The sequence below is a fragment of the Struthio camelus genome, chromosome 19 (genome assembly GCF_040807025.1).
Source record: "Struthio camelus isolate bStrCam1 chromosome 19, bStrCam1.hap1, whole genome shotgun sequence".
In the NCBI taxonomy this organism is placed as follows: domain Eukaryota; kingdom Metazoa; phylum Chordata; class Aves; order Struthioniformes; family Struthionidae; genus Struthio; species Struthio camelus.
In genome coordinates this window covers 3,555,342-3,567,866 of record NC_090960.1, presented here as the reverse complement: position 1 = coordinate 3,567,866, position 12,525 = coordinate 3,555,342, and the positions used below count along the sequence as shown (strand labels likewise).

Below are 12,525 nucleotides of genomic sequence, written 5' to 3'. Positions count from 1 at the left end.
AATAAATGGTTACATGGACTGTGGGTATCTTCAGAGGGGCTGACATATCAGAACTGGGATCTGGAATGTGGCCCCCAGGCTTACAACAACAAAAAAAATTGATTAATTAGCACAGTTCATTTTTTCCCCACTTCCCATCAAACAGCAGTCTCCCACTTATCTTTCAAAGCAGTGATTTTGGCAGCCCCAGTGCTGGCAGATACAAGACTCTTCCATCACCCTCCTTTTGCCTCTTTGCACCAAGGAAGTGGGACAAAGCCTCAAAAAGGCTTCTGTCTTCTTCTCCAGCCAACAGGTTAGACTAATGAAGACCTGCCCCTATGCTCTGTTGTGCCACCCATTACAGAGGGGAAAACGCCAGAAAAAAGGAGAACAAGTATTTTATTCAACTGGATTGGGTTCTCCTTAGCCTTCCCCCTGGGCTTGAGAGAGCCTGGCAAACTCTGGGAGAGGTAAGGTAGTGCTGAGGGCACATCCTGGCCTCTCCTGTCCTCCATACACCTACTAAACAGCTCATTCCTCCACAAATGAGTCTGAAAAGGACTCGGCATGAAATGAAAATCTCTGTCCTAGTAGGAAAAAGACAGATAAACACCTCTCCTACCTTCCGAGTTGGTTGTAATTATTAGTCTGGCCAATTTCACTAATGCCCTGCAATTCTAGTTTTCTCCTCTCTTTTTCATTCTTGAAAAAATTATCTGGTTTCTGTGCTTAGAATTCATTTCAGGCTAAACTGCTTTAACGTGTTCAAAGCTGGGATCGCACTGTCCAAGGTTTTGTTGCTAACAGGCATTTTGGCAGAGATCTTGCAGTTACACAATGCTACTGCACAAAGCATACCATAGGTTTGGCATAGAAACGCTTGATCCTATCTTCTCAGTGGAAAGGCCAAGGCATTCAGCACCTGCATAATTCACTCCAATCTATATATTCTAATCAAGCTACAAATCAAGCCTGTCAGCTCAAGTAACATTTCTCTGCTCTTTTAATGATTAGTGCTTTGCAGTTCCTCCTAAATCAATGCTATGCTCTGATGCATGCACACTATCTAGTCACTGATCCTATCCTAACCAATAATAATTAGATTTGGATCCAATCCCACAGCTGAGATAGAGATCCAAATTTGCCAGGGGTTTTTGGATCTAGGGACTGGGTGCTCTATATTAGCAAGACAAGGACTAACGTGTGAAAAGCAACATTGCCAGACAGTTAGCTATCATAAAATTCCTGGAACGTAGCCAAGTGTTCCCAGCTCCAGCTCACAGTTTAGAAAACCGAGATGAGAGTTTTAAGTCACTTGGGAGTCAGTGACAGACAAAGGAGCAGAATTCTTGGTGTCTCGCAAATTGTGATCCTCACCACAAGAAGCATTGCTCTTCCAAACTCTTCCTCCCATTTCATTCATCCACAATTATCTTCTCCCAGTTAATAGGCCTGAGCACCTTGTTTATCTCAGTTTTGCTATAGATCATTGGCAGGCAACAACTGTGTACACAAAACAAATTGAGGGTGCACACCGCACCTCTAGGCAACTGCCCAGCACATACAATTCCAGGTAAGAAATGCCTGTGGGTGAATGCAGTGAACAGGCTGATGCTAGGACTGGGGGCTTTGCACTTACCTGGCTTCACCAAGAATCTGATCAGGAAACACTCCTCCCCAGGAGAGGAATTGCTAATTAGTCCCTTGAACTTTCACGTGGGGACTCACGTGTTCCTTCATAACACGAAACAGTCAGAGACTTCACCAGCTCTGCTGCCTTCGGGAGCCCGTTACCACCCAAGCAAGAACACCCACTAGGGCTGAATCCAGGCAAGCAGGCTTGGGATCAGAGACTAGGAGGGTCAGTCTGTCTCTGCTGGTTGCTCATTCAGCACAAGCAAAAGATGGATACGCTGCATCCTAGCAAGGTGGCCCCAACAGAGCTGCTCTTCCAGACTGCAGAGCTGTACGGGGTCCCAAGCTCCACTGCCCAGCCCTGATCAGCCAAAACACAAAGGAAATTTCAGCTGAGACAGCGATGTTGCTTTACAGGCATTCATAGCAATGCTCCCCTCAGCTCCAAGGAACCTCTCCATCATGGCTGCGGCTGACTCCTCCACTGCATTGCACCTTCTGGCCCAGGAAACACACAACCTGGAGAGCTAGCACACAAATAATGCTGTGTGTGGCCACAATAATGATTCCCCTGAGTGAGTAATCAGCTGCCAGAAGAAACAGCTTAATCATCTTATTAAGAGATGAGCACTGGAGACTAATTAACATGTGGACAGACAGAAGTCAGGACTTACCCTCCAAGGGAGACAGAAGATTTCACTCTGGACTTCACGATGGCCTGTTGATAGTACATGATCTGAGAGGGATCAGATATATTCACGGTTAGTAGCACGGAGGTGAGAGGACATGGTCTTCTATCTGAACCTCAGTCACACCCTCTGCCAATCAGTCAAACTAACTACAACAAGGACCGCTTCCTCCCTAATTATTGGATGTCCAAGCAATCACAAAATCCCTAAACTATCTTGGCAAAATGGCTATTTTCACTAAGGTTATTGCAAATGTCAGAAGAGCATTTTGCAATGTGGGGGTAATCAACATGTGCTCCCTATGCTATATAACTGAGGAACAGCAACCACATCACTTCTTCCAGAGTATTTGTATGTGGCTGGAATCGTGGTGTGGGGACAGATTTAACATGTAATTATCATTGATCCTTGGCTGTCTATATACTGGTGCCACTGGATTTACCTCCTACGACTTTCCTGCCACTGACTTAGATCTACAGAATTTTAACCTTGGTGCCTGTCCCTGGTTGAGCCTTCCCGTCACCAGGTGAGCTGTGGGCTGTTTGCAATGGGAGATGCCAAGGCAGGAAACGTCCTGAAAACACATTGACTGCAAACTCCCTGGAGCATGCCAACCAAATCCATGCGTTTTTAAAACGGCTTGTCCCTTGCAAAGGGAGCTTTAAGCCCCAATGCAGTACCGATATAAGCAACACGTGTAGGATGAACACCTAGAAGTGAGGGAAGGACTAGTTACCTCTCTCCTATAAACGTCCATAGTTTTTTTCTGTAAAATAAAGAGAAAAAAAACCAAACATTAAACTGAGATAGGTGCTTTCACCCACTTCTTTTGAAGATATGAAACACCGTTGCAGGGCTGCCATTGTATAGCTTTCTCCAATTAATTCTCATCACAATTAAAATCAAACACAGCAAGCTCAGCTAATCAGAGTATCATCAAAGCTAAGAGCATCCACACACCGTAAATGGTTCCATTAGCTGTATTTACTGTTTAGCATTGCCTCTTCCATCACAGCCTGCCTGTATGCCTTCAATTAAAGGGTTATTCTAATGGCACTAAACAGATTCGTTTACAAGACACAGACTAGATCATTCAATATTAGCTACAGAGGCAGGAACCAACACATTGCAAAATATAAACACCACAATTAAAAGCCTCAGAAGCAGTAGCTGCTGTGCAAAGGGTGCTTACGTTGCGATTTGAATAACTTAGACTATGTTATATGTCATCCACAAACAAGCAATTGAAGGCAAGAAATTAACTGCAGGGTGTTTATTCACACAGCTTCCTTTGAAGCACAGTTACTTTGTGTGAAATAAACTTGACGAGGGGAGGGAAAGACGAGCTAAGTCAAGGATGTTCCCAACAAGCCTTTAAAGGCTTATGCAGGCTTTCAGTTCCGCATTTCCCGTTTTAACCAATGAGAGTCATGCAGCTAATCTGCAGCCCAGAATTATCTATCTAATTAACCCTGTGGCAGACATGGGTCTGCAGAGGGCCTTGGGGAAGTGCAGTGCTGGTGAGCGATGAGGAATGAAGCATCTAGTATGAAACGACACCAGCAGCATGCTTCTCCCAGCTTCTCGCTGGAGAGCCTGGCTCCTGAGCTGCCCCTGCTCTGGGAACAGCGCGGCACTCTCCCAGGGTTGCTTTTTGAGGGGACCACGGTGGGAATAGATCTGCTTTTGTGTTTTAACCCTATTGCTAATCTTGCTCAGGAAGGAGAAGTTATTTGGAAGAAAAATACCCACATTTAGCTGAAACTCTCTTTTGAGAAGATACACTCACCATTTCAGTGGCAGGAGCCAGATATGCAGCAAATCAGCCGATCTGTACAGCACTAATGTGAAGCCAGCCCATCTGAGCTTAACACAAACCTACCCTAACCAGCGTGGTGCTAACAGAGATCCTCACTGTGGGATTGCAAGCTTTTTTCTGCTGGAAGTGCCATAACCAGCTCTGAATGACTGCAGTGCACGCTACCTCAGCGGGGACAACCAGGAAAGCAAACACTAGCTGCACCGGCAGCGGAGAAAGAAACTGAAATGAGGATTAAGGGCTGACACATCAAGGGGAGTACAAGGATCTTGGATAACAGTAGGATCATTGGCCACAGGGGTCTAGAGCCTCCCTTGTTGATGCAAAGGCTCCTGGGACGTGTTATAGAACATGGAGGATGTAACTGTGTTGTTTAGCTAGGAGAAACTAGCAGCAGCTAGCAGGAAGTAGCAGCTGCGAAAGCAGGAGAGCACAGCTTATTAAAAGCCAGGGCACTGGCACCGGTACCTGAATGTAAGCAAAACTCCAAGGGAAAAGGAATTGGGGCTCGAAGAACGCAACTCCCACAGCATCAGTTAGTTAGTCTGAAAATTACTGAGAAAGTGGCTGGGCAGAATGCGCTTTGGTTTTGCAACAGAAACTCTGTTCTGCTCACTATTTAAGAAAACAAAAACAAAACCAAAAACCACACAACTGTTCTCTGCCTCCATTTTGGCCATAGCATTGAGCCTGACCCCCTGCCCACAGAAGTCAAGGAGAAAATTCCCATTTCCTTCCAGAGTCCAGGATCAGGTCTGTTCTGAGTATGCTGGGAGCTAATGGGATAGTGATGCTAGGACTAAAGAACTCTGCACCCTTTCCTGCTCTTAACAGTATACCTGATGTCAGGCCACCTCCCAAATAGGCACCATTTCCCACTTCTACAGCGTCACCATTGTTTCAGATACACTGTAGAAATGGAGGGCAAAAAAACATCTACTTCTGCAGAGAAACTCATTGCTTTTACTGTCCTAGAACTGTCTTCTTTAGAGAACTTTCTGTTTCAGGTCACCTATTTCCTGCAAAGTACGAGTTTGTTATCTCCTTAGGGAACCTGAGATACAAATCAGGCCCCTTCAGATTTACCAAGCGCCAGCTGAACTGTTCCATTTGATGAAACTTGAGAGTGGTTAGGGCATTTAATTTAGGAAAAATCAACGGATTAAAACCATCAGATGGTTTTAAAAGGCCCCCTTATTTCTTCTTCTGTTTTGCAGGTGGATGTCTCAGACAGCCCTGGTGCAGTGGGGTGAGAAGAGGTGGATGCTGGCAGAATAGCTTGAAGACAGCTCGCATGGTAGTTAAGCTGTGTTAGTCTTCTATAGGGGTCTCAGAGGCAGGCAGCCACACCACACACACACACGAGACAAACAGCTGGTAGGAAAGAGGAAAAAAGAAGAAAAAAGGAAAACACACTAAGTTAAACATTACACAGAGCAAAAAAGCCAGGAATTAAAGTACCATCATGTAGAAGAGTTATATGTAGGCAAGTAATAAATAAATAAATAAGGTAACCCACATGGAAAGCTTCTTTGAGCGTGCATCCTACACCAAGGATCTCCTCCTGCCAAAGCCTGAGTGTGCAGGGTCAGTCCTGCGGAGAGCCAGACCTGGTGGGGTGCCCAGGGCAGCAAGCAGATTTGCCAGGGCTCACACAGAGCTAGAGATGAATCAAAAAGGAGGCCAGTGCTGAACACCATATCCATCACCACCCCACCAAATGCTGCAAGTGATAGCTGTGCTGCCAGCCCTTTCCAGTTCTGAAATCTGCGGTAACTAAGAGGGATCCCAGCTCTTTCACCCTATATCTGCACACCACTTCCTTTCCCCTCCTTCCCCGGAGCTCCCATCACCAGTGTTTCGAGTTTCACTACTGGTACAGGGGATCCTGTACACCATCTCCCAGCTGGCTCCTTTCTGCCAAATGCCCCAGCAGTGACCCCAGAGTCCTGCTGAACACACTGCCAGTGCTCCCCACCGTACCCATCGTGACCGCCGGCCCTCCACAGCAGCATTGCCAAAGTATCCCATATCACCCACTGTCTCTCATTGGGAAGGAAATAACATTTAGAACAAAAGAGTTATTTCTTATTATAAGATTCGTTTTCCAATGCCCTTTACAAATGACTTATCACATTTATCGTGGATAAGCTTTCAGCCCTTCAGAGTTCAAATCAAAACGACACTTAGCGAAAGGCCTGAGTCTGCCTCAGGCAAGGACCATGTGCTCTCAGGCTCTTGGCGCTTGGACAGCCGGAACAGCCTTGTCCCACCCGGCTGCCGCTGCCCAAGCGCTCACCGTGCACACAGTGGCTGCAAAGTGCAGCTGGGGCCCATCTGGGGCTGTTCAAGAGCCCTGGGTCTGGAGCTGGTCTAGATGGCTAAAGTCACGAGCTCCTATAAGTGCTGGGACATCTCCTGCTAATTTTCAACCAGCCATTTGTAAGGATCTCCTCTGCCCTCAGCATGGGCCTCCCTGACAACATCGCAGGCATAACAGCCCCTGTGCTTTTTGCCTGTCCAGCCACTGCTAGAGTTTATAGAGGCTGTTAACAGCTAGACAACAGCTTCTGTGCATATGTCCAACTGAGCTTGGAGTGAAGAACAAGGACAGAGCTTGTTTTGGACCTGGGAACTATGAGTCACCCCTGCAGCCTGCCTCTGCCCTGAACGCTCCTGGCAGTGCTTGTTGTCCACATGCGCAGCTCAGCAAGTTTTCAGAGTGACCAGAGGGCAAGGAACGGGGAATCCTGCACAAAGCACCAGCTGCCAAGCACAGAGCAGTACAGACATGGCCTGGCCTCTCTCTGGAGCTCACTTTCTTTCAGTCAGAGCAAAAAAGCCTGTGGGCACTGCCTCTCTTACACTCCTACGACAAACAGCACTTGAGCATGCAAACAGTTCTCATTTTGCACACATGCAAACAGTTCTCATTTTGCACGCACAAACACCTCTGGTGCGCAAATGTGGGCCCTTCCCTACGCACAGCCAGCTTAGAGACTAGCACACCAGAGGCAAATTTGGAGTCTGCCATAAGACCATCCAAAGATGTATCTCTACAATGCTGCTGTTTCCACCCCAACAGCAGAAAATCAGCTTTGTAGGAGTCCACATGCTCAATTTCTTTCAAATTGACAGTTTTCCTCTGTCCTGTTTATTTTTTTCTGATCCTGCTGGTCCAAACAGCATGACTGATGTAGCAGAAGTTAGGTGTTTATTAGGCAGCCGAACTGACAGAGACATAGGATATTAAATGCCAGCAACGACTATAACAATTTGAGGCTAATTCGCTGCGTACAAGAAGCTAGGGCATTTCATCTAATAGGCCTTGAATCCAGTGCAGTAATTTTGGCTAAGCTGAAACACCATTTAGGAAGAGTTTCTGGTTACAGAAGACTGCAAAAGCCTAGTGTGTACCTGCAGGTAAGTCACTGGGCTCTGGCAGTTGCCTGGTAACTCACTGAGCAGTGATACTTGTTTGGGAACCGGAGAACTGGCTAACAAAGGACTAAAGCATCCCTTCATTAGCTGTTCAATGGACAATTCCTTCTACCGTATTCCTCCTGTCCAACTACAACTCTTAACTCATTATAACCTTGAGGGACGCCCATACATCAGTAACAAAAGCTACCTTCAAAGGACTTCAGTGTTTGGCTGAGGACCCCTCAGTTAGGGAGGGAGCAGCCCTGCAAAGGGTTTGAGGCAAGTGAAGATGATGGTCATGCCAGTATCAGCCTCAAAGAAGTCAATTCATTTCAGACATCAAAATATCACTGTGAATATTTTCTTTTTCTGCTGTCAAGATAAAAGAAAACTAATTGGCCAATAAAGTCAAGCTAGATTGAGTGGGAATGGAATCACAAATGCAATAAATGACAGCTGGATTCATGCACTGATTTTCTGCTCCCACTGTTTCACTTATGTCAGAGGCTGGCCCCACAGAAAACATCAGTAAAGCTCCACGCTGCCTTCAGCAGCGGGTAAGATCTGGCCTGTAAAGCACAACTCAGCTCAGCATTCACTGATGGAGCTTGAACCATCCTTTCCACCCAAAAAGGCTGTTGAGCCACAGGTGTTTGAGCGCAGCCGGCAGGAAAGGGAAAACTGCTAACCCAATGACAGATAAGTCTGGTCTTTCAGCTGTTCTCATGCACTGTCAAATGTTCTTTCAAAAGCAAAAAGAGGAGCAAGAACCTTCCCTTTCCAGCTCAACCTCCATAGAGGAGACCCAGCTCAGAGACCAGCTTAAAGGAGAAAGGCAGTGAGGTCACCCTAAGCTTAGCATCCTTTGGCTCAGGCCCTCAGTACTCCTCGGGATCTCCATTTAAGCATGAAAGGCCATGTCTTTCACGTCCAGGATGGGAACTGAATTGAGATTCATCAGTTCACTTCACCTGTGCTACCAAGCAGCTGTCAGATGGCTAGAGGCTTTCAGAAAGTCTGCAAACCTGAAATCTCCTTCCATGTCAGCTGTAAAACCGTGGGCAAGAACAAGAAGTTGGCCTACTCGTCTCAGTCTTTGTCTCTTTCCTCCATTCCTACTTTTCCTCTCAAAAAAAAAAAAAAAAGAAAAAAAAGCATTCTAGTAGCTGCTATTTACAGCATGAAAAAAATAAAATAACACCCACAATCCTACCATTTTGCTCATTTTCAGTGTCACTATGGCAACAGAACACAGTTGGCCAAAGCAATTATTCTGCCTCTGGCTGTTGAGATGTTTAAAGACTGTTACAAAAATGAGAAGTAGTGGGAATACAGTGAGTTTGATGGCAGTAACGTTTGCATTTAATTGCTGAGACACAATTCAACTTTGCTTCCAAATGAATTCTATGAAGTACATAAATACAGGACCACTTAAAAGGACTGATGAAGAAAGGGAAGGTTGGCTCCAATTCTTCAGCCACTGACTCCAGTTGTTTTACTGTGAACTCTGAATTAGTCCCACTCAGTCACAGTTTTCGGTGTCTCGGGTCATTAATGCTGTTTCTTCAGGGCCTTGCTACACAATATGCATTCTTAGGCAACATATTTTGTCTGCTGTGCACCACCTCAGCTTCTTCATCTTCTTTCTGTTCATTCCCCTTTTGGAGATTTTTTTTTTTCCTTTAAAAAACTTGGATCTTTTCTCTGATCCTTCATGCCCCACAGTCGCAAACTGAGTTCATTCACCACTAATAAAAATGCATCAACAAGCAGCTGGAGGTAGAAAATTCCTTAATTCAGTTTCACCAGCAGAGAAAACATGTCCTGTAACTACATACTCATGTTAACTGACACGGCAATAAACTGATAAAAATATTTTCAAGCCAAAAGAAGTTGCCAAATGCTACTTCACAGGCCACGTTCCCTGGACAACGAGACAGCTTTGACTTCTGACATTCGGCTGTCATAGCTGAGCTGACTTGCTCAGCCTGCGATGTCCAAAAAACCCACAGTCCCAGGGTCATTGTCTGGGTCCTCCCAGGTAAATTCAGTAGATGTGAAAAAAATTCTGTCTCACCTGGTTTACCTTATTTTCATTAGGATCCGTTACTCGGTCTAATCCATACTCCAGGACATCTTGCATGCCGGGCTGTTATAAACAAGAAACATCAATAGCTTTGTACCTCATTTGTTTTAAAGTCAGTGGGACACACTTAAGCATGAGGAGAACCCCAAACCTAGAAGGGTTCTTGCTCAAGCATGAGGAGAACCCCAAACCTAGAAGGGCTCTGGCTCATCTCTCTCCGCTGCCACCTTACACTGTATACACAATTAAGGCCTTTGATGAGGAGCGGGACTGGGGAGCATCGCTCCTCCGGACAGTCTGAAAGCAGGCTGCAGCCAGCATAGTTTCAGGCAGGAACCACACTGAGCCAGTCCTGGCTCCCAGCCAGCAGTGCCCTGGGGGAGCTCTTCTCCCAGTCTCTGGGAACAATCTCCCTCAGAGTACAGAGGCTGTGCTTGAATCTTTGCATCCCTTGCATCTTTGAGGGCAATCAAGGAGAAAGGTGGGCCTGGGAAAGCCAATGAAGCTGTGGCATGTCCCCCTCTTTCTATGCCTACAACCTCCTCCCAAACCTCTTTTGCGTTACTGCCACTCAGCCAGTTGGTTCATCAGCCCTGCAGCCTGGTGGGGAGAGCACCGTTTAGATACTAAAGCCACACAGTCATCCTCTACGTACAGGAGTTCGATTCACAAGCCAGTAGGCTCTTTCCTGGCAATCCAGAGCATATCTGTCTGCTTTCTTCCGTTCCTTCCCTGCCCTGCAAAACCAAGAACAGGATTTCATTCCAGTAGGCATACTAATGAATTATCTCTCCCCAAACCAGCAAGATGACAAAGCTGGTACACCCCCAGCCTCCCCTGCTGCATGGATCTGAGGCTGATTGCATGGCATCCTCACACGAGTTGCTGCTCCTGACCACATCTTACCCTGGCTAATTCTAGACTCCAAATCATGGTCTTCACATGGCCACACGTGACTGGTATTCCCTCCCCCCTCTTTCGTTTTTGAGAAATCATCTTCTTCCTCAGCTCAGCTGGGAGCAGACACATCCTCTTTTGATTAGACAGACAGCCCGTTGGTAGAGTTTTACGGTAACAACCAGTTACTTGTGGTCAGTCTGGCTGCCTCATGTTTATTGGTCTCAGACGTTGCTGGACAATGTCTGGGGACTTCCAGGCAGAGATACATCCTGTACATGTCTCATCCCCGTCTCTCAGTAAAGGGTGGCATTTCTCACACAAATGATCTCAAAATGGTGCCAAAAGTGTTCTTGGGCACTAAAACTCAATCATCTCTACCATTAAACAGAACAGGCACTAGCATGGTTTCGGCCTGCACCAACTAATTCTTTCCCAGGCAACTCCTGCACACAATTTGGGACTTAGTATGTGCAAGGGACCATTCCCAAAAGGCTGTTCACATGTGGCTACTCTGCTGTGGTTTAATGGTGTGAATGCAGGCTGTTCTGCACCAGTCAGCCTCAGCATTACTGAAGTCTCAGATTTAATCTACTATTTTAGATATAGTCTTATCTAACTTTAAAACAGTATTTGGCATCTCTTAGCCTAAGTCCGACCTCAGTTTACAACAGTCTTGTTTTTAATGAGATAGTTATCTGATGAACTGTATTCTGACCCACTGCCTACAATCCCAAGGAAGACATAAACGGACAGCAGAAGCTACCTTTTCTACTTCCCAGCATGGCAAGTGTTAAGGGAATCCACAAAAGTGGAAAAGATCTCATCTCCAAAGGAGTAACCCCATCTCACGTCCATTAAGTTCCCTGGGAATTTGAAGCATTCAGTTCTTAAAAATCAAGACATTTTGCCTGGGTGCCCAAACACGTATTTGAAAGTTTTCTCTAGAAGTCTCTGCTGGGAACATTTACTTACTGCTTCTTAATTCAGGCCTGAAGTTCTGCTATCAGATATGGGCAAACAGTAACTGAACCAGACTGATAACAGTTCCTAAGTCCAGGTGCCTGATCCACAAACGCTCACAGGCAACCCTGGTATTAGAGTCAAAAGAGACTGTACCTAATGAGGACTTCTATACTGCAGCATCAGACTCCGGCTTCTTCAGGAAGTCATATGAGTTGCAAAATCCAACCCTCCCTTTATACACTTATGCATGCGTAAAAACAATTTGCAAAGAGGCACAAGCATGTGTCAGCAGGAAAGGCACCAACCTCGCCTGTGCTCTTGCTTTGACAGGCCACACTGATGCCACATCTTTGACGGACAAACACCAGGCAACAAGAGAAAAGCAGGTGCAGCAGGCGAGGGTGAGGTTTTGCAAGCAAGCATCCAGTCATTTGAAAACAGCTAGAATTCTTCACTCATGAAGTGTGAAATGAACTAAACGTCCCTCCCAAACTGAGAAACCTCAAGCTGATAGGAAAGTCAGGTTTGTTTTACAATCTTGAGAGGCACGTGTGAGTTATTTTAAAACTATAATTTATGTTTTTAAACTAAATTAACTGCATAGCAGGACAGTAAAGCTCTGCCTTCTCATACCCTTCTGCCAATGAGACAAATAACAGAATCTGAGTCAACTCACTTATACTGCTCTTTGGCCTGCATAATAACAAAATCCCACTTGTAGTTTATTTTTTTGTTAAGCATGTTGTAATGTTCCTGGAATAGAAATAAAAAAAGCAGTTAGCGTGAAAATTCTGGACAAGGCACTCCCATCCTAGGGTTTTCTTGACTCTCCACAGTTCGGCTAGGTCAGACTGGCAGCTGAGCCAGGAAATCCTGTTTGTTCCGAGCGTAATTAATATGAACTACAGCAATTCAAAAAACACCACTGCAAGGAGGGTAATTACCCCTGCTAAAATCATCACTGACTTCAGAGTATTTTTCCCGCACCAGCCACTTCTTCACTTTTACAGTTTTGGCCTTTGAGGTCA

General features: G+C 45.7%; 1 protein-coding gene across 11 annotated transcripts in view; it reads right to left on the bottom strand.

The window, feature by feature from the left end:
- RGS9 (regulator of G protein signaling 9) overlaps positions 1-12,525 on the bottom strand; it is a 38,993-nt gene that overhangs the window by 13,341 nt on the left and 13,127 nt on the right. For 9 of the 11 annotated variants that reach the window (XR_011135452.1, XM_068913488.1, XM_068913486.1 and 6 more), the window contains 5 exons: positions 12,174-12,250; positions 10,290-10,371; positions 9,626-9,697; positions 3,043-3,072; positions 2,292-2,353 (listed from right to left, as the gene is read on the bottom strand). Coding sequence is in view for 10 of the 11 variants with exons in the window: in XM_068913488.1 (XP_068769589.1) it covers positions 2,292-2,353; positions 3,043-3,072; positions 9,626-9,697; positions 10,290-10,371; positions 12,174-12,250 (323 nt within the window). In the remaining variant the exon portion in view is untranslated. The remainder of the gene's footprint in view (positions 1-2,291; positions 2,354-3,042; positions 3,073-9,625; positions 9,698-10,289; positions 10,372-12,173; positions 12,251-12,525) is intronic. The other 2 variants (XM_068913489.1, XM_068913487.1) reach the window with 1 other exon arrangement.